Below are 26,312 nucleotides of genomic sequence, written 5' to 3'. Positions count from 1 at the left end.
TATTCGATAACACTTGCCCGTTTCTATCCCGTATGTCGACCGTAATGCTATTTACATATCTTGTTTGCATACTCGGGACGACTTAAACGAAGCCTATCCCGATATGTTGTCGTGTCTGTAACATATTCTGTCATCTGTGTGTCCAGATTCCACCTACAAATGTAGGATCATCACTGCGTCATTCACCACAACGATGCAGTAAAGGGACCGGATCGTTCCCGAGGCACAATCTGGAACCAGGCACCTACGATCCCGTCGGAGTGGGGAGGGCTGGCGGTCCCACCCAAGCTAGCGTAGAAAACATCCACCAACGCGGGTTCAAATTCCTGCCAGTTTTCCGGTGTCTGAGACGGTAACTTAGGATGGAAATTCCGAACATTGCAGTCATGTAGCTCCAGCATACGCAGCTGTGTCATAATCATGGTAAACACCGCGTCTTTTGGTTCCTTTTCATGGACCTAACGCAAATCTAGCTCGCAAACCAGGCTGTCGACAAACAGAGTTGTATATCTATAATATATGCAAGAAGAGCGGAAGCGTCCAGACTAGACTTGGATATTCTGGGATTGGAACTTGGAGAAACCTGGCAGTTTCAAGTGTTTGGAATTGGTTGTTTTACAACATTTTATTCTGATTTCATCTGTGGTATTTGAAGCCAGGCTTGGTACAGACAGGAGAAATCTGTGCATGCCGTCTACAGTATCAGTGGATGTTGTCTGGAAATCTTCAACTGTCCCATGATGTAAACATCCGTCAGAAGTGAACTGTGAAGCCACCGGTCCAACTATGGCAGGAACAAGGCACACTGGCAGGGCTGAGGTAAGGGAACTCTGACAACTACTTACTGTGCATGCAGAAATGTTCGCTGTGGTTTTATGTTTGCGTGGTGACCCCTTCACAGCAAACTCAAAACCACTGCGAAATTTTTTATTGTGTCTTCTGCCCGCCTACCAACTTTTATAAGCACATTAGTATGTGCTGTACTGTATACAAATTGTACTATTTATGCTATGTTGGAGACGCCTGTTATGACGAAGATTTATGAATACTAAAAAGCACAAAATTGAACGAGAACCCAATCTTTGAATATTGAATTCATATTTATTATTAAGAAGTGTTGCGAATGGAGAGGGTAACCTTAGATACCATTACTGGCATTAGATCAGCGACAGTAGATCACACCATCACTGCCAAAAGCGACTGTTCTACCCGTCTGTAGCATCTTTGCCCAGTCGTTAGTACTACAGTAGGTATTTTCCAACTAGCTGACTGTTATACACCGGGTGTTTCCATTACTTTGTTTAAGTATGTGACTATAACACTGTCGTGAACTCAAAACCAAGTGGGGAACACTATCTTTCTGCCTTACCGTGAAATCAACTCCCTACAAACTTATAGTACATTTTGTAGTACTCATTGGCAGGGGTGGTTTGGTGCTAAGAAATTGATGAAAATTGTTTTAGACTTGTCTGTTCTGTGTGTGTATGTGTGTAGTAATAATAGCATGTGTGTTGCTGCAATCCGCTAACAATAGACTTACTAACATATCAGCCATATTGATTTGATGATATGGATGACATCCGTGTGTGCATCATACATTTCATCGCCTTTTTTTCAGAAGGGTTTCTCTTTTGTTGTTGCTTCCTTGCATCAGTTTTGGGGTTGAACCGCCCCCAGAGTACACGTCATCCATATAATCAAATCAACATGGCCATTTTAAATCCTTTATCTTTTATGGTATGATTACATCCTCAGTGCTGCTATGTTAATGAGAGGTTGCGGAATGATATGGTTGAATGTTGGAACTTCTTGGAAGTCTGCCATTGATGATTGCCATGTTTTGTATGATCCATGATAAATGTGTCATAGATAGCTACATTGACATATTGTGATTTTACACATTTTATGTTTTAGGCAACTCTAGTCTAGCGCCTTTAGATTGCTATGTTGTTGTTTTTTTGTTTCAACTTGACAATTCATCTGTGTTGGTATATTATTGGTCAAAGTTGAATTGTAATTTTCAACAAAAGATTAGACTTCAGAAAGTAATATAAGTTATCCAATTTTTACCAACTGTCCAAATCCATTTTCTGTCAAGGAATAAACAATCCACTGCTTCTGTGACGTCATGTTATGCATATAGAACAAGTGGATCATACGTTGCAGAAAGTCTATGGCGGCCCTCGGCTACGGTGTAAATCCCTAATGAAGATTATTTTTCCAATGTTTGAATTTGAAAGCTTGAGAGATTTAAGCATTGGAAATAACAAAATTCTGACAATACCAATTAGGTTCATTGAATTCCATTCATTGAATACTGATCTTCACAAGTGTTGTTTTTATAAATAAACAATTTATGTTCAAGTGCTGTCAGTCTTTTCCACACTTTCTCATGTGCTCAAACCAAAATGCAATCACATGACATAACTACCACCTACTACTATTAGTGACTGGGCAAGGCACAGACAGACAAAAGTCACGGGAGTGCTGTAGTGATCAACTGACTGATATAACCATATTTACCCTCTGGATTTGTAGCATATTTTGATTTACTAACTTATATGTATTCAATGTTCAAAGATCTGGTCAGTGTTCAATTTGTGCTTTGTAAGTATTCATGTGTCTTCAACAGGCACCTCCAAATTCCTCTTTCAACCTCCTTGGCTTAGTTAGACAAGGGGGTTGGTAAGGAGAAGACTGAAAAAAATTTCCTGGCGGTTTTAAGTCCACAGTGAAGTTGTCACTGCTAAAAACACACATTGTAAAAGCATGTGAACATTTCTATATTTACAGTATGACAATTGATACCAGGATTGACCTGTGTAATATCTCTTTTCAATTTAAAGCATGCCTTAACTCTTAGGACAGGAAGACCTCAGAATGGCATTGTTATTTCATTGTTTCAAAGAACTAACACTACAGTCGATCAGTTGGAACAGAATTTATAAACAATGTATGTAGTTACAGATGGACAAAATTCATCTCTGTCTCCAAAAGGGAAGGCCGGCTTGGGGAGATCAAGTTTGGCTAAAATGTTCTTTTGGGATCTAAGCTGACCAAAATAGCCCAGGGTGGAGACCTACCCCTACCTCCTGTATTCTCCAAATATCTGGCTCGCACCAACCAAGTGGCATTACGGGGATGTCACATACATTGTCTCGTTTGGACACGACACAAACAATCCTAAGTAAAATCCAGGTCATGAGTTCTATGATTCAACAAAAGCGTAGCACCGCTAGCATAAAGAATTAGTTTGAAGAACATCTTTTGCTTATTGTTTTTTCTGGATGCATTCAATGGTTTGTTCCTCCTGGTGTCATCTGACACTTGGCTAAGCCATCAGTGGTGGGGAGGGGCAGGAAAGTGCACGTAGAAAGTCATTGTTTCCAACTTGCCAAGGCGTAAAAACCACAACAGAATGGAAATGTCAGGGTTGGAAGTTTTGAATGGTGTGGTAGAACGGTGGTAGAGAAGAATTGCTGGAGAACCATGTTGGTAAGTTGTTGTGGATGTGACAGAACTGGATTTTTGTGAACCATGACAGACCTTCAGCACAATCAGAGGTCTGACCTATTTTCTAATCCTCTAACAGAAACTACAGGTATTGTGCGTAATTAGGATAGCAGAAGATGTGATGTGGTCATTTCAGTCAGGTCAGGGTACACATGGGGATGGAGTTTTGTGCGCGTGAAAAAGTTGCGCGTGAAAAGTTGCGCGTGAAAAATCTGCGCGTGACACTATGCAAATTAGCTGATTCCCAAGGGATTAAAAAAGTTTCTGCAGTTTTATACTTAAAAAGCTCAAACAAGATGGCACAAAATGGAATTAAGTATCATATTGTTGCATTATTGAGTACAAAATCTCGATCTGAGTGATTTTAAAGTGATTTTTAAATGTTAAGTTTTCACGCGCAAAAAAGCTTGAAATTTGCGCGTCAAACAATCTTCTTCAAAAAAGAGAAAATGAAGCTTCTTAAATGGAGAAAAGCCTCAAATTGTTACATTTTACAATATAAAACCTCATATGAGTCATTTTTCCATGTATTTCTGTCAAATTTAGGTGATTTTGAAATGTTCAAAATATGCAAATTAACCTATTCCCAAGGGATCTAAAAATTAGGGTTTTTTCAAACCCAAAATTCAGGTAACAGATGGGAAATTATATCATAGGTTCAAATTTTTCTGCCTTATAATTCCTTGCTGCACATTTTCTGACATATTTCAGGAACTTTATTTTTCACGCGCAAATTTTTCACGCGCACGCGCATATTCTCCACGCGCAGAAAACCCGTTCCCTACACATGGCATTTTGGAACATTGTCACTTGGAGCTTTGACCATTTTCAAGGGCACTGTAGTGTGAAGTCTCTGGGCATGGCTTCTGTTTGGGTTATCACTCAGCACAAATTTAAATATGGTACATCCAAGGGAAGGGTAAGGATAGACTTAAAGGAGAGACAAAGACAGTTTGTTGAGTAAGAATTTCCTTTAGGTTATCCGAGTTTAAGTACTGTAAATGCATTTAAGTTCGCGGGAATTTAATTTCGCGTTAGCGGGAAAATGGAGCTTTCGCTTTGTTTTAAGTTTACGGTAGCACCATAGACTGTAGTCAAAAACTATGGTATGGAAAAATGTTTGCGGTGGGTTTAAATTTGTGGTGAACTGGTAACCGCAAAAACTGCGAACATTTCTGCATTTACAGTACTCAATTGTTTTATGGCTATAAACCAGGTCCTTCTTGATAATTATTGTTTTTATGGACCAGTTTAGCCTCTTCAAGGCTCTTGTTTCTCCAAGTACAATGTAGGTTGGATTTGTCTCCATGAAGAATGAGGGTATTGTTTTTGGCATGTATGTGTGTCTGTGTTTTTGGGAATTTGTCAGCATATTATCAGTGATATTGGATATGTGGGCCAGAAGTTCAAGATCGATTTTGGGCCTCCCTGGTGACCGACCTTAGCACTGCAGCAGAGCTTCTGGTTTTTGTAGATTTTGTGCTGGACATGCTGTGGTTTTGACGTTTTGGTGGCAGATAGCTTTTGATGTCAGGAAGACATGTTGTAGGTTTGGGCTCCCTTGCAATAATATCATGCATAAAACGTACCTGACATGTCAACTGTCTATCATATGTAACAAGTTCTAATCTATGCAGCCATTCTGCAACACAAGAACATATTACTGTAAATGCAGAAACTTTCACGGTGGTTTAATGTTTCCATGGCAGTAAGAGACTGCAGTGCATGGTGCTATCGCAAACTTAAAACCACTGCAAAAAGTTTTTTCCCCGCTACTGCGAAATTAAATCCCCGCAAACCTATATCCATTTACAGTAGTTCTTTTGAATGTAGGAGTTCTTAATTTCAAATTTTCAAGCAGTCACATTCACTTCTCTGTTTTCCACAGTCGGGTACCAATTTTCGAACAGTCACATTCACTTCTCTCTTTTCCACAGCCAGGTACCAATTTTCAAACAGTCACATTCACTTCTCTGTTTCTGCAGTCAGGTACCAATTTTCTAACAGTCACATTCACTTCTCTGTTCTCTGCAGTCGGGTACCAATTTTCAAACAGTCACATTCACTTCTCTGTTCTCTGCAGTCGGGTACCAATTTTCAAACAGTCACATTCACTTCTCTGTTCTCTGCAGTCGGGTACCAATTTTCAAACAGTCACATTCACTTCTCTGTTCTCTGCAGTCGGGTACCAATTTTCAAACAGTCACATTCACTTCTCTGTTTTCCACAGTCGGGTACGAAGACGATATCCCTGGATGACCCCGCCTCATGGCCTGGCCCCAGGACAGTGAACCTGAAGAGATGTGGGGATGGTTTCGGCTTCACCTTACGTCATTTCATCGTGTACCCTCCCGACTCTGCCGTACAGGAACATCTACAGGTATGTACCACAATCTCACTAAGGACCTACTGTACAAAGTACTACAAATTACAATAATGTACCACCTGAATCGCAGGATTGTCACTTGTAAATCACAGGTGAATTAATTAGCTATAGTGATTTTGTTTTAGTTTTATGCATTGGCCCATTACTGTTGATAATGCAGTCCATGTCATTGACTATTGAACTACTCAATACATTAGTCATGCCTTTTATAATGTGGTCATGTTGAACTTGGCGCGACTTGCTTTTAGTTTTACGTTGTTTACCATAGGGTAATGATGCAAATGATGCAAAACTCCAACTGGTTTTATCTGTTTGTCATAAAATGGTCACAATGCAAACTTGCCCCAACAGAAACTAATTTTACAATCAAAATAATAATACATGTATTTAGAAACCGTTACAGATCCACCTTGCTAGGACTGGTTCAGATAAATCCGTTTGGAAGTTCAGTTCAGTTCAGAAATGAAGTTTTCATGATGACAAATATATCCAAAATGTATATAGAAACATTTTAATTTTTGCATCAGGATAAGGGCCTTGTAAATTTTGCTCCTATAATTAGAATGAGGCAAATATGTTGACAATTACTTCCATATGTCAGTCTGAAATGGGGATTTTTAAATTCAGATTTGCAGTTTTGGTGCAAAAATTCTACAATACATGCCTTTAAGATTCATCAAGAATTCTATAATAGTTTTTTTAATACTTGATGATGGAACATGTAGTTTTAACCTGTTATTATTTTGTTGTATAGTATGAAGCAGGAGGTGGTCCTCCACCAGAAGATACTGAAGGTAAGAAAAAGGCTTATACTGATATACAATATGTCTATTAAAGTTTAAACACATCTTCATGTCAGTAGACATACATACATACATACATAGTATGATACATAGTCTCTTAGTGAGTTGTAGCATTAACATAGTGTATACACCCATTTAAATGATTAAAGTAGAAATATCATGGGTAGAAACACACAGAAACAGTGAAGAGAAATTGGAATACGTCGATGAAGATTAGACATCCAGATAATAAGATACGCCAAAAACCAGTTACTCATTGACAAGCAACTGGATTATGACTTTGGAAACGGTCAAGCATTTCAGACAGCCATCGAAAGACACCAGATGGCTGTCTGAAACGTCTGACCATTTCCAAAATCATATCCAGTTGCTTGAGTAACTGGTTTTTGGAGAAGTTGTAATGTTGTGAGATGAGAATCCTTGTGGTGACTGTTAAGAGTGTTGGCCCTAAAATGATCCTGTTTGTTCCACAGGAGGTATCAGGAAGAAGAAGAGTGGGAAGCTGAGTAATCTGGAGCCCATGGACACCATCTTTGTGAAGCATGTGAAGGAGGGAGGCCCCGCACAGCAGGCAGGACTCAACACAGGTAGGCATGCAACACAGCTTGACCTAAGATGAGGCTGTCAATGTACTATATATGTCATGTCCTGATGCAATTTTCTCGTTCATAGGCCAATACATCTCTACCACTTTTCTCTAAAGAAATCATGCTACGTCTCCACATACGATAGACAGAATAATTGTTATTATTAGATCAGTGACACTAGATTACAGCCAAAAGTGCTGTTCTGTCCATCTGTAACGCCTTACCAAGTTGCAAGTCAATGGTTTTCAACTGGCTGTCTGCAAAGGTGCTTGTGTTCCCAATACTGCACAGTAGGTGCTATCAAGCACTCTCTGAACACTCCATTCTCCCCCTACTGCGAAATTGAATCTCAGCAAACTTAAATGCATTACAGTACAAGTTGTACTTGCGAATGACTCTGCACTTTTTTACTTGTTATTTCTACAGGAGACAGGATCGTGTCTGTAAATGGAGAAAGTGTGACAGGGAAAACGTACTCTCAAGTCATAGCACTGATACAGCAAAGGTATGACAACTTGTGGAGAAGTACATACTATATCAATTCACTATGGACTATATGTATACTCATATGAGGGGTGATCCATACGCTTGTCTTCACGAGGTGTGCAACTTAAATTTTGTGGCATAATTGTAAAGTATAAAGCCTTTTATGAATGTCTACCAAAATTCAAATCATTGTGATCATTTTTGGGTAAGGCTTATGACTTACTGATAACCGCTAATATGTGTCACATGGGGATCAGCATGATTTGGGAGGAATCTGTACATTTCGATGTGTCTGTAACCAGGGTTAAAGCCATTGGCCCATTTGCTGATACATGTCGCCTTGTAGTTGCTGGATGACGCCAGTGAGATTTGGGTAGATGTTGGTATGCTAACCTGCATAAATCACAATCCCAGTCCTAGCTGCCTATCCTTGTCGTTATGTTATTTTATCTTATCTTAAACTTTAAATTTTGGACCAGTAAAATGTTGAGAGGTTACAATTACCAATATATTTGCCCAATAGAACCTGTAGATTTGTGAAAACTTGTTTAATTTCTAATCCTGATAAATAGTTCCCTCCCAATTAGCAAAGTCTTCTAGCATTTGTCTGCTTAAGTGAAACTTTGGACCAAACCTGTGTGAAGTGTGAATCAACACTCTTCGTTGATGTGTCTGTTTGAAACAACCAATATGCTTGTTTGTCTTACAGTAAAGAGAACCTACAGCTGTTGGTGGTGCCTAAAGATGAAGATGTCTTACAGCTGGTGAGTCATTCTCTCACTTCTGTTACTTCTGGCCAATCAGTTGCTTTTGTCTGTTAGTGTTACAAGTGCCCATTGGCTGGGATGTGTGTTTGTGTTGCAGCTCCACCTACCAGGATTGGTAATAACTGCAGAGTTCATTGCTGGGTTACCTTATCTGTGATCGGGTGACATTTGCAGGCTTTCAGCCTGGCATGTGTCCAGGCATCATTTGGACCTGCTTTTCTAAGAATAATAAGAAATTGGATGTACTAGGATGTAAATTTGGCATATCATGGTATATCGATTCATATTTCATATTTAATTGACATTGTTCAACAAGTAAATGTTGAGAAATAGCATACATGTAGTGGTCCTCATTTTAGCGTGGTGGTCACAAATGACAACGTAGTGGCCCGTTACACTAAAAATGCACTTGCTAGAAAGTAGACTATTGTTTTAACTGTCATTTCTATTTCCTGTTCCCCCACCAGGCCTACCAGAACTCTGCGTACAGCGGTTTCCGTGACCCATATCGAGGCAGCGCCGCGGAGATTCCCAGTCCGCCCAGTTTGGACATCCAGTCCAACAAGAGCCTAGCCAGGATGCAGTCTGCCTCGTACGCATCTCTTAGGCAGCAAAGTATAAGTTCGGACTTGGCTGCAGAAAGCACGGGTTCCCTGTCCAGTATCAGAAGTAGGGACAGTGGAGGGAGTTCCACCTCAGTGGACGTAGCTGGGAAAAACGATGCCCGCTTTAAGTCTTCGAACAGTGAGATTTCTCGAAGAAGTTCGGAGTCGGCTTTGGGCAAAATGGTGGAAAGATTTGAGAGAATAGGGGAAGCTCAAGGGTACAGTCCGCAGGAGAGGAGAACACCCTTGTCACAGAAGGTACGGTTTAGGATACAGGATGGAAATACAGTCATAGATACGACGGTCGGACGGTCGGCTGCAAATTCAGAAGTAACTGACACCACAGCTTCCAAATCGACAAGTATGGGCTCACAAACTGATATAAGGAAACAGGAGGCTGGAGGAAGTAACGCGAGGGAGGAGTCATCCTTTGTGAACGAGCTACGTTGGGCACACAGGAGTTCTATGCATCTAAAACCCGATCATTCTCGATCCTCGTCGGAGCCAGTCGCAGACTCTAGTAACAGAGAAACTTCACATCTCAGACATTTGGGAGACTACAGGAGGGGGGGCAGTCCACGCGGTGACAAAGACGAGAGAAAGCAGCACTCTCTTCGCAAGATAGATGAAGGCATGCGAGTGTATGGCAGCAAAGAGAGCGTGTCCAGCGTAAGATCTGATCCGACTGCCGGAATTAGAGTCACAACTGAGAGAAGGGAGACGGGGGGAAAGACTATCCACATCAAGATCCCCAAGGCACAGTCGTTGGACGTACAAGCAGGGTACACCCCAGAGATAGGCAGGAAGACCTCGGTGGATGTGGAAAGCAGAAGTGCGGCCAAAAGAATACCCGTCAGTTCCACTACAGTCGCAGCCAGGACTGCACAGTTCGAGACGAGGGTTCAGAAGACAGCTTCCACACCCACCATACAGAGGCATAGCACGGACTGGGAACCTAAGAGATATCCTCTTCAAGGTAAGAAGGACTCTGACCAATCCACCGGTACCAAGACGTTTGTACCAGAGACGTCAGATCAGAAGGTGGACATGTCCGGGATCCACTACGCGACCAGGGTGCGGGTGACATCAGACGGAGAGATTGCATCCGTTTCTGTCCCAGCTAACGAAGATTCGTCAGGAAAAAAGAGTTCGTTAGTGAGAAAGGAGTCGTACATCCACGCGATGGAGGCAGGTAGTGCGAGAACAACAGCCAGTGGTGCCAACCTGAAAAAGACTCTGACTGTGAACGTCAGGAAAAGCAGCTCGGGAGGATTGACATCCAGCTTAACAGGTAAGGGTACATCCCCAAATGATTTAAAGGTTGGTAGAACATAGGATTTTCTGTTACACAACCAGTACAAAGCTGTGTTCTCGCCGCAAAAGGGCCACCTACATCCGCTACAAATAGCGATAAGAAGCATATTACTCTAGTCAGTATCTCAGTATCAACACTTCATTCATCTCGAATATTTTTGGCATGAATGAGGTGCGATAAACACACTAAGACAGTCAATTGTTCATAACGCATAAAGTTTTTCTGATTGCCCTTGATATTATCGTAACCAAACTTTTGTAAGGCCTTGTCATCATCATCATCATCTTCGCCACATGTCAGCAGTCTGTGTCAGACACATTATATGCAGCAACTTGCTGAGATTGTATGATTCAATTAGCAGGTACTTTGTGAAATTAGTAGAGTACTGAATGATAAATTTCATGCATGTGGGACCAGTGGGTACAATAAAATTTATTAAGTACTATGAAGTATTTTAAAACTATACACCGTGAAACACCACACCCCCTCACTCTCTGCTTCGCTCCCTTTCAATGCTCCCTTTTGCAATTTATCCTAGCAAAACCTTACTCGGGCATTCTGACACATTCATGCCTATGATAAAATGTATAATGCATCCTTTTGATATATTGATAAACAACTGTCTGATATCAGTTTGTATAAGAACTATACAAAACTTATCTACTATATATACAAAAGACTAATAAGTACTGGATGAGACATATTACACGTACTCCTTCACTTGGTACACTTTCTTACTTTTATATGGTGAAAACTTGCTGCTATTGGTACATGTACAACATTGTTAACAATGGCTGTCAATGGCTTACTAATCCGTAAGCAACCCTGCTTGCACTTTAAATCCTGACTAACTTGTATTTGCATGCAGCAGCTCTCCCCATGGACATGACTTCCAAGCTAAGCTCAGGGACTCATGCTCAGGCCATTGTAACCTGCTCTGTTGCTGCTGCTCAAGCTGACAACACCTCAGCTTCCTGCAATACCAGTAACGATCACACGGTGGTGGTTTTGAGGGAGAAAAATGTTAACTCAGGTATGTCCTTCAGCTCACATATACGTGTAAGGATTGATGATGGTTGATATTGTTCTGTTCCTCACCCAGAAATAAGGTACACTTTTTAGGACAAGTATTAAGCCTTTCATGAATGTCTGCCAAATTTCCAAAATAGTGATCATCACTTTGCAGGCGACAATTGTTAATGTTAGGTGAGAGAGAAAAGAAAAAAATAAATATAGACAATTACTGTGATCTGAGGTGTACAGATCAACTTGCTCAGTTGAAAGCCAGGTTTGCACTAATCTTTCTTAAGTTTCTGCAAACAAATTCCTCATCTGACATTTAGGTCTTCATAAATTTTTATAGCATGAAGAACACAACCCCCAAAGCTCGGATCACAGTTCACCCTTGTTTTTCTCAGCACTTCACCTACTGATTTTCAGAAGTATGATGCATCAGTTTCATCTGTTTAAAAAAAAAACTTTTTCAACCATGCTGTAAATCATACAAAGCAGCTGCTAAATACAAAATTTGCTTTAAGTCGAAAAAATGATCAATAAAAAAATAGATACCCCCAATGGGCCCCATCACGGACTAAAGTGGGCAAGGCTTTCTACCTCGGGGTTACACTTTCATAGGAGGAGGGAGAGTCAACTGGTGTTGATAGGTTAGAATTTAAACTTGTGACTGCTAGGGTGTGCCCAATTTCCCAATACATCCTACTAATACATGTATCAAGTCTATGATTTTTAGCTAGTTATTATCAAAAATTGATATCGGCACACATACATGTACATGCAGGCCTAGCATGACAGAACGTCTGGTGTAGTTGCTGAAACTTCCTGTTACTATTCACTGGAGCTTCCTTCCTGGTCTCTGTGTTAGATTTAAAAGCTGGGGCATTTCTTGTCTAGATACAGAATGAGGCCATCTTTATTCCATTACATGGATGACAACTGCACAAGGATCGAAATATGATATAATACCATCCGTTTCCATTTTAAGGAATGATTTTTTTAACAAACTGTAAATCGCACCGAGACAGATTATTGCTACATGCTATGAAAAAAATCAGAACAAGGAGACTTATGGCAGAGTGCCAAAGTTGATTCCAGCATAAAAGAAAGAACAAGAAGAATATTAATATTAATTATGATAATTTTTGATATACTATACTTTGTGTTTTCCTGAGTTATATTTCATTATGAAGGCAACTGATTTTGCCATGAAATGGGGTTTTTTCTTTGTAAGCTCCCATTGATTTGGGGGTTCCCATCTAGGATGTCAACCATATAATTGAATCAACATGGCCTAACAAGTATACAAAAGTGTAGACGTAAACTGGGTTACTGCCTTGTGCTGTGTTTACAAGTTGTTATAATCCATTTCTGTAAAGAGGGGTTGGGTGAGTATAAGTTTGGTAAACAATTTCTGATTGACAATAATCATTTCTTTGAATGCCAAAGATCTACAGGAGGCGTTGTACAGGTGGAATATCTGTAATAATGTGAGCTCTTACTTGTTGTTTCAGGTGCTGACCAGCTGCGCAGCACACGCCGCTCCTCCTACCTGATGGCCACATCACCTGAAGCTGACCAGCTGACTCCAGAAGGGGACGATGTGTTCACTGACAAAGAACCGTAAGTTAGAACACTTGGACACGTGATAATTTTTTTCTCTGTTCCACATTCCTGCTAGTGTTCACATACATGTGTAATAGTTTTTTCAGACATGCAAGGGCCCTGTTGACACTTGTGCATGTCTTCGATATGAGTTGCGTACTGACATTTTTGATAACGTCTTAGATAATGCTTTCGGTAAAAAAAACTTATATTTTAGTTGACCCACCATTGTGCAGTCAGGTAATCAAACCAAAAAACTACTTCTTTGGCCTCAAAGTGTAATGAAGCAAAAATAATGTCAATCCCTATAGCTCATAGTGATATGGACAGTGTCAACAGAGCCTGAAGATGTGCATGTTTAAGACTCTGCTTGCAGGTTAATTTCAAGTAGAATTTTGACTTATAGTTGTGAATTTCTTATTTCAGATATCACACTCCACAAAGGATGCCCAGCATAAGGAAACTTAAGAGTTTCTTTGGAGAAAATGTAAGTTTCCATTTCCATTGCTTTTCTGAATGTCAAAAGAAAGTTTGTATTTCTATCTTCAATTCTTTTGTTTGAACTCTTTTTTTTTGTAATTGATCATTGTAATTTAGAGTTAGAAGATGTGTTCTGTAGCAAATGTAACATATTATGTTTAACATGGTGTACCCAAAAAAATGTTTAGTACAGACACAGAGATAAAATGTATATTTGTCACATTACATTATGTGGACTTTGGCATGCCCCAGTGGTGCAACTGGTAGCTCAACCCCACTGCTTAACCATATGGGTCTAATTCAGACTGTCCAAAGGGCAGTGTTCCGTCCTAAGGTTGGCCCCATCTTAGACATGTTGTAAGGGAATGTAGTCATCACTTCAGATGATGACATAGACATAAGCCAGCGGCCCTGTGTATGAGGGTGCAACCGGCATAAGCCTCCAGCGTCAAACCTCTGTACGTAAAAGCACCCAACACTCTTATCCAGAAGATTAGGGTTGATTCAGTCTGCTTGGCTAAAACACACGAGCCGTAACAAAACCACATTGTACTACTAGCTACTGGAGAAAGCATCATGCTTCACCTCAATGATTAAGGATGTCTGCTTTACTCTTGACAGACCCCTAAGATCCAGGAAGCGACAGAGGAAAGCCTGGCTGTGAGAAGGTCCTCAGAGTCAGCACCCGTGGCCGTCACTGCTTCTGATGTTATCAAGGAGGGCTGGCTCAACTACAGGCTGTCCATTAATGAGAAAGGAAAGGTAAGGGATTCAGCAATTTTTCACCAGATACTTTAACAGTTAGTTGGTTTGTATGCCGTATAACACTATTAACAGCATGGTATTTTGAGGCCCAGAACTCAGTGGTGCTGGGTTTGAATCCTGTCATGCTACTGATCTTGTGCCCTTGGGAAAGGCACTTTACACGACTTTCCTTACTCCACCCGGGTGTAAGAGTGGGTACCTGACTTTAGTTGAGAAGGTAAAAGACGTTAGATAGAGAGGGATGGGTTCCGCCAGTACCTATACCGTGCCATAGACACAGTCAATAAAAACCCACTGACTCTACCTACATCCTATATCTAAACCTTCCATAGATTTTGAAATTTGACCCAGAAAAAAAAAAAAGAAATTGCTGAGCTTTGCTGTATTTACTAATTTGCATTCAATATTCTTCAAACTGAACGTAATCTTAATGCTAAAATGCGAGTAACCCAAAAAATGTATTTCTTGAACACCTATGCTGTGTGAGTTTGGGTGCAAACAGTCTGAACCTGTACCTGAACCTCTGAACACAAATGAAAACCTGAACATGTGTACACAGGAATGCATCACTAGACATTACATGTATCTCAGAGCAACCCCCAACACTAACTTGTGTACGGGTCTTGCAGCGTGTAAGCGGTGCAAAGTGGAAGGAGGCTTGGGCAGTGTTGAAAGGACACATGTTGTACGTCTGCAAGGACAGAAGAACTGGACCATTGGTAGGTGTTACTGTTCGATAACCTGTCGTGCAAGGAACTTATTTTTGTTGTTTCACAACTTCCTTGTCTTAGGAATTGTCTTTGGCATTCTCCAACATTTTGCTTACCATCACATGTATGTTACAATTTTAAGACCTTATCCATACACAAAATAAACTGCTTACCAACAAGCTTTTGATCAGTTGTATGATCCTTATCAAGTTGAAATGACCCAAAGCCTAAGTCACACATCCGGACCAGAAGTGTGACATCAGCAAAGGCCAAAGGGTCAAAGGTGCTTGACAGTCGGTATCGGCCCCGTCTAGTTTTGCTTTCCAATTTTTTTTCTTCAATATCTGGCTTATGTTTGCTCATTTTTCAGCTGCTTTGTATAGTCAAGAACTTTCGTTTGAAACAGATGTAAATAAATGCAAGCGCAGATGTCTTCCATGTAATCAAATCAACATGGCCTAAGAGAGAAGTTGAAAAGTCCAGTAATTGTGATGTATTGACCTTGACCTTGACACCTTCCTGTTCCCAGACTGTTGCAGTAGGAGATGAGAACCCCATTAGTATAAAGGGGAGCATCCCGGACATCGCGTATGACTACACCAAGAGGAAGAATGTGTTCAGGCTGTTGACTCACAGCACAGTCAACTGTGTCGAGTATCTGTTTCAGGTAGGTACTTTTTAATATTCATGTTTCCCTCTGAACAGAGTATAGGGGGGAAAAATATTATTTTTTGCTGGCATGTTTTTCAGTTTTCCTTCTGTCATGCACTTCCTTTCATGACTGCTAGGAGGCGCTGGTAGACTGGGGAATGCACACTAGATTTAGACAGCTTCCTTGATAACGGTTCTCAGTTTTCTCTCCATATACACTTGAACATTTCCCCCTTTTCCAGCATATCTGGTACACGCCATTGTCTAAAAAGATCTGAACTTCTTGACATGAAACTGATGAAAATGCCATATTGCTAGCTTGAAATGACAGATCTCTCAATGTAAAATGGGCTCTAAAACAATGAGTGGGACAAGAAAAAATTGATAGCTTGAGAAATCCCTTATTCAGATATATTGCCCTGACATGTACATAGTGTTACCTGTAATTAATGATACCAATCCTGCTCATATGACTTTTGCCAGGCTGAGAACCATGATGACATGCTGTCCTGGATCTCAGCTATCCAGAACAACTCTGCACAGGATGATGAGGTAAGTCTGGCTCCATTTTTTTGAAAGCAGTTTAGGGTAGGGATGTGTACCAGTACTTTGTACCAATTACAATAATAGACTTACACCGAAGTGTTAAACATTTTGACTTACTCTGTTACTAAAGCCTGTTATTCCTACCACAAAGATCAAAATTCAGCACTGGAAAAAGTTGAAAATATTAGCATCTTTGTTTTGAGATTCTCATGAAAGCACATGTTCTTCACATAAGATACATTATGTAACATTTTCTTCACTGTTTATTTATGTCTCTGTCCTCAGTGAAAACCACTGCATAAATACTAATTCCCTGAAACATAGATTTCCTCAGGACAGGCATCATCAATCAATCCTGTTTCCAGGATTTTGTCTTAGATTTCTAACCATAGATTGATATTTTCCTTTATCTCAGGAAGCAGTAGGCAGCCGTGAGCTTATCCTGAAGAGACATACGCAGTACGGGGATCTTCTGAAGTGAGTCAGATCTCTCTTCTTGCCAAGTGATAAAAAACACATGCCACAACCAGGCCATAGTAGTGCACTCATGTCATGAATAATAATAGGCAACTGAATATTATTAAATGACAGCTGGGGCTGATTTGTACATTGTACCTGAGTGACTCTGAGCTGTCCACAGCATACATGTACATGTAGGTTAGCATGTAGTAATATTACACACCAATGATTCAAGCTGTCTGTAGTACATTGTACAATGTAGGTTTAGTTTGGTATGTTTAGTAATGTTACACACCAGTGACTGAAGCTGTCCAAAGTAGGTACATTTAGTTATGTTACACCAGTGACTCAAGCTGTCCCGGTAGGTTTAGTTTGGTACATTTATTGACTTAGTAATGTTACACACCAGTGACTGAAGCTGTCCCAGTAGGTACATTTAGTAATGTTACACACCAATGATTTAAGCTGTCCGCAGCACCTACACACGTAATTATTACAAGTAACTTAATCAAATGGTACATATCAGATATTCAGATTGCATTCTGCTGTTTTTCCTTAGCTTATGTGTTGTTTTTCCTTCTCTTCCATGACTTTCCTCCTGCACCCTTCTAGTCTGAGAGTTGTGTAAGTGTCCCTCTGCTTTCTGTTTTGCTTGTAGAGGTATTTTGAGAAGCATTCTGTTTTCCTGAACCATTTTTCCTGGAGGTAATAATGTTTCACCTAATCTCCAAGCAGATCCTACGGTAGCATAAGATGGTATCAAAAGCTGGCAGAGGAGTGAAGCCGGCTTAGGGGTGTGTTTTGCTACCGGGAAATGAAGGCAAGGCAAATGAACACCCTTTTGCTGACTACACTCCTTGGCCAGATTGATACTATCTTATGCCATTGTAGGATCTGCTTGGAGATTAGTTTCACCCCTTACGAGCCACAGAACTAACAATGTCTTACCAGAAGAACTGGACATATTTTGTCTACTTGGTGATTCCTGTATGATTTCTTATCCTGTCTCTCTCCTTTTCATTCTTGTAAGCTCTATCTTTAGAATTTGATGTGACAGTATATTGTGTATTAATCACCATTCATGTTAAGTTGCACATTTGATATAAATGGCACATGTTTTGTGCATATTATCAGTGTGCATTGTCACTGTTCAATGAGGTTGAAAACTACCAACATTTAACGAGCTTTCTATGTCGCTTGATTGTTCGAAAAGTCTTTTTTAACACCCTCCAGATTAATTTTGGACTTCAAGATTGATTCCAGACAAACCTTGCTCATTCGAAATTGATTAACCAAATGAGTTGATATTTGCAAGTATGGTAAGTTAAAAGGTAATTTATATGTAAATTGCAATAAGATGTCTCCAGGAACAAAGTATTTTTTTGAGAATTCTGGCTCAGGTTCTCAGAATTCTGGCTTTCTGTATCGCTCAGAGCCAGAATTCTGGCTCAGGTTCCCAAAATTCTCCAGAATTTGCTTTGTTCCTGGAGACATCTAATTGCAATCTAGATATTAATTACCTTTTGATATACCATACTTGCAAATGTTAACTCATTTGATTAATCGATTTTCAAATGAGGAAGGTTAGTAATTCTCCTGAATTAATCTGGAAGTCCAAAATTGATATGGAGGATGTGTTTTTACTCTATGTTAGAGGGGTGATACAGCTCTTGTTATGTAACTCCAGACTGAATTGCAGTGTGCATGTATCACTCTTTGATCCTGCAACGTATTCAGTCTTACCTCTCTTACCTTTCTTCTTTCTTCTTCAGACCTAGGATAATAGTAAGGAGTGCTGTCAAACTTTTCTTAAGGTATCCATCTCTACATCTGTTTCATGCATGTGTCTTCTTGTGTGTATTATTTCCTCCTAGTTCTATCCAGTTATGGATGTTCCATTGAAATGGTAAATTCTATAATCTACTGTGCACCAGGGGTGTAGCCAGCACCCATCCTTCCGTTCTTTGACAGAATTTTGCAGCTGGGGACAGAAAAAAAATTTCGCTAATTCTGTCCTCTGTTACAGACAAAATTCAATATGTATTGATATGATAAAACTATCTCCCTTGTGTAATTTTTCATCAAAACAGATGCCACTGAACAGCTTAGTCTACTAGCAAAATTTACATCTCAAAATGTAGGAAATAGCGCTTTACAGGGTCTGGATTTCAAAATTTTGGGGGAGAGCATGACCCTGGACCCCACTAAGAATGTTGAACCTTTTGTACACCTTGGGTGCTTGATAGGATTCAAAATCGAGGGGACGGAAAATGATTTCAGGCTGGCTACCCTGCTGGGCACATACATGACATTGTATACATCGTAAATGCTGATAAAAATGTACTTTTCCTGAGCATTTTGACTGACAGACTGTTGTTGTTTGTGTTCCCCTAGCCCCCAGGCCACAGGGCGGGCCGCGCCTTCCCCCACTATCCAGCTACGGGGACTGACCAGGCGCCCCAAAGGTTCCCAACCCTCTCCCTCCACCTTCAGGAAAGCCATCAAAGGTAACTCACATAGGCCAAAAAGTACAGTTACTCAAGTTACTCAAGCAACTGGATATGGTTTTGGAAACGGTCAGACATTTCAACTACTATCCAGTAGTTTTCGTCAGTGACACTGAAGAGATCTTGTTGGAGAGGGTTTATATATCCTAGCTGTGAATTGATATGTAAAAGAGATCTAGTTGAACAGTTTTATCCTAAGACCTAACTATGAATCTATATGCAAAAATGGGTGGAACACCTACTTTTTGGCGTGTCTTATTACCTGGATGTCTAACCTACATCGACGTAACATACTGGTTACTGTCTGAATGTTAGACGTACTGCACTGTGTTCAGTTTAGGAATAAAACATGTATAGAGAAGCATGAAAGTTCATCTGAGTTTTTGTAATAAGTCAAACTGGTCTAGTCTCTTGTGCTAAACCTACAGTAACTGGAGGAATGGCATATAACCTTGGATGGTATACCCACTTACTGTGTTCACATTTGTTTATCGGAAAACCATCCATGCCACCACCGAATACCAAAGAAACATGCGAAGGAAACATTATTTTTTCTAACAAACAGTTTTTCTGAGCTCTTCACGCAGTTCACTGTATGTCTGCCATTTTGCAAATAAGCGCAATCTGGGCGCTGATTGGTTTGTGCTAAATAGGGGAAGATTACTGATATTTATAAGCAAGACGGTTCAAAAGTCACTTAGTCCAAGTAGATTGAGTCAACACCGACTTAATGTATGTTAAACTGCCAACTTGACAACTCTGTAGTGTGAAAATACATCCTAGTGACTTGAGCAGATGTTGTTATATATGTACATCATTTCTATAATAATAATAATTCCTTTCTCCTCCAGGCCCTGAGGACTATGTTGGATCAGTCAAGACGAAGCAGAATTGGAAGGAGTGGTTCAGAAAACTTGGTCCCAAGGCCTCCTCATCACCAGAACCTATTGGGATGTTTGGGGTCCATCTGGAAGAGTGTACACCGTCTGGTTCCAACGAGGTTTGTAATAGCTGTGTCTGATACTGTAAATGCATTTATGTTTACTCTGGTTTTATGTTATATGTAGCCTCTTAACTGCGAAGTCAAAACCACTACAAAAAGTTCTGTCTTTTGCCTGCTGAATACCCTCTTGTCTAAGTATTTGATAACAAGTATGTGCTATACATTGTACAGTATTATTATAAGTAAAATTTAAGTATGATGTGTTGAAGGCAACTGTCCTGTCCTTCCATAGCACCCTTGTTGGGTCAAAAGTAGTTGGGTTACAACTTGCCATCCTTAGAGGCGTTTGTCTTTCCATGATAGAAGCATCAAATATGTGACTATAATGCTACCACAAACTCAAAACCACATTGAATAGTCCATTTTCTCCTTCTCAGAAACCTAAATGCATTTACTGTACAACTGTACATCATCATGTTTCCAGTTTGGAAAATTTTTGTGTCAGCTGTGAAGGTTATATTCTTAATGAGAGAGGGATGATTATGTTACTGGAATAATAAACTTTAAGGTACATGCTGATAGATGCAAGAATATTTCCTTGAGCACGAACCATTCTGTACATGTAGTTGTATTGACTATCCTGAAGCCCCAAATTCCCATCTTATGTGAAAATTTCCCCCAACACACACACACACACATGCACACACACACACACACACACACACACGCCATTAAGGTGGCCTTGTGCCTTCTGGAAAGATAAGGGATTAGAAGAAGAAGAAGAACACACATGAGCAAGAACAATCATTATGTTTTTCTGTTTTGCCCGTTTATGGGGTTGAAAAATCTAACATGCATGTAGAGTGATTAGATAAACATGAGGTTCTCTGTGAATACACACAGCTCTACACAGGTTCTGAACTTGTAACCTGTTGTTTCTGCAGTATGTACCCCTTATTGTGGAGCTATGTTGCAGGTTCTGAACTTGTAACCTGTTGTTTCTGCAGTATGTACCCCTTATTGTGGAGCTATGTTGCAGGTTCTGAACTTGTAACTTGTTGTTTCTGCAGTATGTACCCCTTATTGTGGAGCTATGTTGCAGGTCCTGAACTTGTAACTTGTTGTTTCTGCAGTATGTACCCCTTATTGTGGAGCTATGTTGCAGGTTCTGAACTTGTAACTTGTTGTTTCTGCAGTATGTACCCCTTATTGTGGAGCTATGTTGCAGGTTCTGAACTTGTAGCCTGTTGTTTCTGCAGTATGTACCCCTTATTGTGGAGCTATGTTGCAGGTTCTGAACTTGTCTCTTGTTGTTTCTGCAGTATGTACCCCTTATTGTGGAGCTATGTTGTAGGTTCTGAACTTGTAACCTGTTGTTTCTGCAGTATGTACCCCTTATTGTGGAGCTATGTTGCAGGTTCTGAACTTGTCTCTTGTTGTTTCTGCAGTATGTACCCCTTATTGTGGAGCTATGTTGTAGGTTCTGAACTTGTAACCTGTTGTTTCTGCAGTATGTACCCCTTATTGTGGAGCTATGTTGCAGGTTCTGAACTTGTAACCTGTTGTTTCTGCAGTATGTACCCCTTATTGTGGAGCTATGTTGCACGATTGTGGAAGCGAAGGGCCTGGAGGTCATCGGCATCTACAGGATTCCTGGGAACTCCTCAGGAGTGGCTCACCTTCAGGAGGAGCTCAACAAAGGCATCGAAAACATCAACCTGGACGATGAGGTGAGTTAGGGAGAAGTCTAGATGGAAATCTGTGGTCTACTTTTAGGAAAATTGCTTAGAATGACTTTCAAAACATTACCTGCACAGCACCACTTCCTGATTGAAAGGATATCAGGTGCATGGCAAGAACAAAATAAAGTGCACTATAATTTTTCTTTGAGTGCGTATACCTGCACTGTGACAGTCACATTCATGTGATTTACAGAATACAACACTGATGTATTTTATTTATGGCACATCCACCCAAATAAACATACATTTCAATGCAAAATGCGCCAAATGTTGAGAAGATTTGGTGTCCTACAAAAATGGTAACAACATCAATTCTATTTTCTAAAGTCCAAATCCAGTATTCAAAATTTTAACAGCAGTAAACGTGGGGCAAGGGATGTACATTCAAATCGTTCAATGGAAGTCCATGAAATACAGGTTTTAACCCCGGGCCATGTTGACTGGTCGGGAACACCCACATGACATAAACTCTAGCCTTCATTCAGCTGTTGTGTTTCAAAAGATGTAGAATACGAATCCTGTTCTGGGCAGATGGTGCTGATTCCTTACGAGAGTCCATACAGCACACATGAACAAGTACTTTGCAAATCACCTACATGTAATGTCAATAGCGGCCTGATTTCTGCCATGTAGAATGACTACTTTTGGTGCTGACCTTCATTCACTACTTACTGAAACCTCCATGGCACCCACAAACATTTGCCCGACATTGCCTCCCCCAATAGAAGAAAATAACTTATGTTGCTGTATTGTATTTTGAATGTTAATTTTTATTTTTTCAAAACTTTACTCCTTTTCAGAAATGGGGTGACACCAACATCATCAGCTCTCTCCTGAAGTCTTTTTTCCGTAAACTTCCAGATCCACTGGTCACCAACCGTAAGTCCTTCATTGTGCAGATCATTAGTCTTGTGTCCTTGATATGAGCCCTGTTTTCAATGTCCTGACTAGTGTAACATGGAGAGCTAAGAACATCCCTTAGGAAATGTCAAGTTGGTCTAGTCGGCACACACACAGGCAAACACTATAATTTATTTGTCATGAATGTGATAATAACAAAGAGAGAGAGAGATGGCTTAGATAAATCTTCTGTTTTGCCGTATATGCTTTTTTTTAAATATTATCCCAGATTGTACCAATATTGCACAGTGTTTTGCCCATCTATACTAGTTGGTCCACCAAGAAAATACATTTTTGTATACCCTCCCCTATTGTGTACCAGGGAAACAACTTTGTATATACATTTGTAGATAATTATTGTTTATCCTTGTTAGCTAGTGTGTTAGTTCATTGTTTAACATGGCTAGAATCTGAGGCAGATGTTGATATTGTTGATGTTTTTTACCACAGACATGTATGGCAGATTTATTGATGCAAACAGACACAAGGATTCCAGGAAAAGAATGTGGTCACTCCGGGAACTGGTACGTTTGTTAGACACACAACATTGTACTCCAGTCAGTAGAGAATACTGAAATGACAGCAATAAGCATTCGCAAAAGTCAAAGTGAGAGGTTAACTCATTGGAGAGCTATTCTCCTACTTAGTCGTGAGAAGACAGATGCTTTGTAGTAAGTTTTGCAGGTTCATTGTACCGGGAAATTCCTCTAACTCTTTTCAACAAGCACAATAAACAGCAGACCACTGCGTAATGTCCTGTCCTAACTAAGAACTACAATCCTTTCCGGTAGCGTGCATGTCAGGGACCAACACAGCCGAAATCAAAATCAAAGCTAATCTACAGTAGTTACAGAGGCAGGGCTGCTACCCACTGGACTGTTCACACTAGAAGAGTCTTACTACTCCATTATGTACGAGAAGTTTAAATTTGATTGTTTGTGCTTGCATGCATCAGGTTTTACATGTATTTGTAGAACCACATGGAACACTAAAACTGTTGTTATCTCCTCACAGGTCCATGCATTGCCTGATCACCACTTTGAAACTCTGAAGTTCCTAGTTGGCCACCTGAAGAAAGTGGCATCAAAGTCTTACATCAACAAGGTAAAGACTCAAATAGTTGCAACTTGATCTTGATCATATACATTAAGTACGTACCTGTAATCTAGCACCAGGAATCAAGAACTGGAACTTCAGTGGAAGAAAATTATTTGTAAGATTCAATGTTCAATGTTCAATAACATCAGAAGGGTGTATGTTTTGTGCATAAGTCTATGTTTATTCAGTTATACTGAAAAGAGCTGAAGAAGAGTGATGGATGTCACTCGAAACGTCCAGAAGTAATTCTCCGTTTTTAACCCAGTTGTAGAGATTGAATTGTATATTGTTTACCTGGATGTCTAACCTTCATAAATGTATTCAGTTATACTGTTTTGACTGAACTCAATCAGAACATGTTGGCATTTACTATTCTTGATTTAGTAACAGATTAGCACTTGAATCTTTAATAGTTGAGACCTGAAGAAGGAACACACACACAAGACAGTTGCCGTCCATATGAGGCATGTAGGAAATATGCCCACAATACAGCAGCTTCATCTAGGAGTAAATTATTCTTGTTGTTAAACAAGTATTTGTGTCAGCAATATTCATGTTCCTTCATGTGTGCTTCTTGTCTCCCCACCCACAGATGGAGGTGCGGAACCTAGCCATCGTGTTTGGCCCCACCCTGGTGAGGACGACCCAGGATAACATGGCCATCATGATCCAGGACATGTCGGACCAGTGTCGGATAGTGGAGAGCATCATCAGACATGTAAGACATGTTTAATTTCATGTACACTAGAAGCCAGTTAAACGGATAATCGCACACTTCTGTTAACTGCACGGAATCCCAAACCGGTGCGGTCCAGCTAGATAACTTTGCATTGTTGCACCATTCGGATAATTGCACGAAATACACTGGCAAATGGGGTCTGTGCAATCAAGTGGCTTCTACTGTACTAGATTGCCCTCCATGTCAGACATTGTTGCATCTGTGCATTTTGTAGTGATTAACGTACTTAGTGTAGTGTGCAGGAAAAGAAATTCCCAGAAAAAAGTTTGCCTATGTGGTCAGGATGGTTGACAAAATGACTTAACTTGCAATGTTTGGTATTCTTCAACAATATATTCTTTATTTCTTCTTTCATATCTTCTGTTGTAACTTTGAAATTTCTGATGCATGTTTTAAAATATATGACATATATCTGCTCATTTTACAGCTGTTTTGTACAATTCAAACTTAAAGTGTGATGTGTTATCAGCCTCTTAAAAGAGCTGATGCATACATGTAGGTTATAATATCATTCAATTTATGACCTATTGTTTTTCAGTCGAACTGGTTCTTTGACCCAGAGGTAGAGGGAAAGCCCGTAAGTATGAAATTACATTGTTGTTAATAACAACAATCTATTGATACAATGTAGTGTAATACAACATGTATTCCGTGTCACTTGAGGTACCAGCCAACAAGCTTTCAACCAGTCCTCTGGTCCCTCTCAAGTTGATTGGCTCAAAGCCTATATCAGAAATGTGATGTCAGCAACTGGTCAAATGTGCTGTGCAGTCAATATTGGCCCTTGCTCTTTTGAGGGATAGGTCTGAAGTAAATGTTCTCTTTTACTTATCTTAAAAAATAATCCTGTTCAATTATCTTCTGTTTTATTTTCAGATCCCAGTAGATCCAACTGACATCGACCCTGTCACAAGTATCACCCAGCTACTGAACGGGGGAGGGGGAGGGCGTGTAGAGGAGGTGGAGGTCAGGTCATCAACCATAGGTCAGTGTACATCTGTCTTATATACATCAGCAACAGTCATATGTCAGTATACATTTGCTCTACATATCAACCCTACAGTAGGTCAGTGTACATCTGCCTAATATACATCAAACATGTGTTGTCTGTCCATCTTCTCTGGACATGGGCATCAGCCATAGGCTAGTATACATTTGCTCTATACATCAACCATAGGTCAGTATACATCTGCCTTATATACATCAGCCATGTGTTGTCTGTCCACCTTCTCTGTACATGTGCATCAGCCATATGTCAGTATACATTTGCTTTATACATCAACGATAGGTCTGTGTCTATCTGTACTATACAAAAGCCATACTAGGTCAGTGTCTATCTGCACTATACAAAAGCCACACTAGGTCAGTGTCTATCTGTACTATACAAAAGCCATACTAGGTCAGTGTCTATCTGCACTATACAAAAGCCACACTAGGTCAGTGTCTATCTGCACTATACAAAAGCCACACTAGGTCAGTGTCTATCTGTACTATACAAAAGCCATACTAGGTCAGTGTCTATCTGCACTATACAAAAGCCACACTAGGTCAGTGTCTATCTGCACTATACAAAAGCCATACTAGGTCAGTGTCTATCTGTACTATACAAAAGCCATACTAGGTCAGTGTCTATCTGCACTATAGAAAAGCCACACTAAGTCAGTGTCTATCTGCACTATACAAAAGCCACA

At 40.1% G+C, this 26,312-nt stretch overlaps 1 protein-coding gene and 1 long non-coding RNA gene across 2 annotated transcripts in view; both read left to right on the top strand.

The window, feature by feature from the left end:
• Nucleotides 1-71: 71 nt before the first annotated feature.
• LOC118424202 (rho GTPase-activating protein 21-like) lies at nucleotides 72-24,615 on the top strand. Its single transcript, XM_035832736.1, has 24 exons — nucleotides 72-819; nucleotides 5,744-5,893; nucleotides 6,654-6,693; nucleotides 7,176-7,289; nucleotides 7,716-7,794; nucleotides 8,485-8,539; nucleotides 9,010-10,438; nucleotides 11,331-11,495; nucleotides 12,991-13,099; nucleotides 13,508-13,568; nucleotides 14,183-14,323; nucleotides 14,956-15,045; nucleotides 15,566-15,703; nucleotides 16,171-16,239; nucleotides 16,649-16,710; nucleotides 17,305-17,316; nucleotides 18,465-18,506; nucleotides 19,087-19,199; nucleotides 20,051-20,199; nucleotides 21,717-21,872; nucleotides 22,685-22,763; nucleotides 23,235-23,308; nucleotides 23,799-23,888; nucleotides 24,475-24,615. The coding sequence occupies exons 1-24, from the start codon at nucleotides 787-789 to the stop codon at nucleotides 24,613-24,615; spliced, it is 3,591 nt and encodes a 1,196-aa protein (XP_035688629.1). The 5' UTR covers nucleotides 72-786.
• Nucleotides 24,616-25,134: 519 nt separating this feature from the next.
• Nucleotides 25,135-26,312, top strand: part of LOC118423772 — a 5,079-nt gene continuing 3,901 nt past the window's right edge. Inside the window, exons 1-2 of the long non-coding RNA XR_004832109.1 lie at nucleotides 25,135-25,198; nucleotides 25,498-25,606. This is a non-coding gene — a long non-coding RNA (uncharacterized LOC118423772). The remainder of the gene's footprint in view (nucleotides 25,199-25,497; nucleotides 25,607-26,312) is intronic.

This window comes from Branchiostoma floridae, chromosome 10 (genome assembly GCF_000003815.2).
Source record: "Branchiostoma floridae strain S238N-H82 chromosome 10, Bfl_VNyyK, whole genome shotgun sequence".
Lineage (NCBI taxonomy): Eukaryota > Metazoa > Chordata > Leptocardii > Amphioxiformes > Branchiostomatidae > Branchiostoma > Branchiostoma floridae.
Note: the sequence above shows the minus strand (reverse complement) of the source record. Positions and strands in the feature narration are given on the sequence as shown.

Bases quoted from the DNA above. Each gene is read 5' to 3' on its own strand.
- LOC118424202 (XM_035832736.1), top strand. From the start codon at position 787: ATGGCAGGAACAAGGCACACTGGCAGGGCTGAG. The intron at 13,569-14,182 runs GTAAGTTTCCAT...TACTCTTGACAG, and splicing joins AGAGTTTCTTTGGAGAAAAT to ACCCCTAAGATCCAGGAAGC. The intron at 16,240-16,648 runs GTAAGTCTGGCT...CCTTTATCTCAG, and splicing joins ACTCTGCACAGGATGATGAG to GAAGCAGTAGGCAGCCGTGA.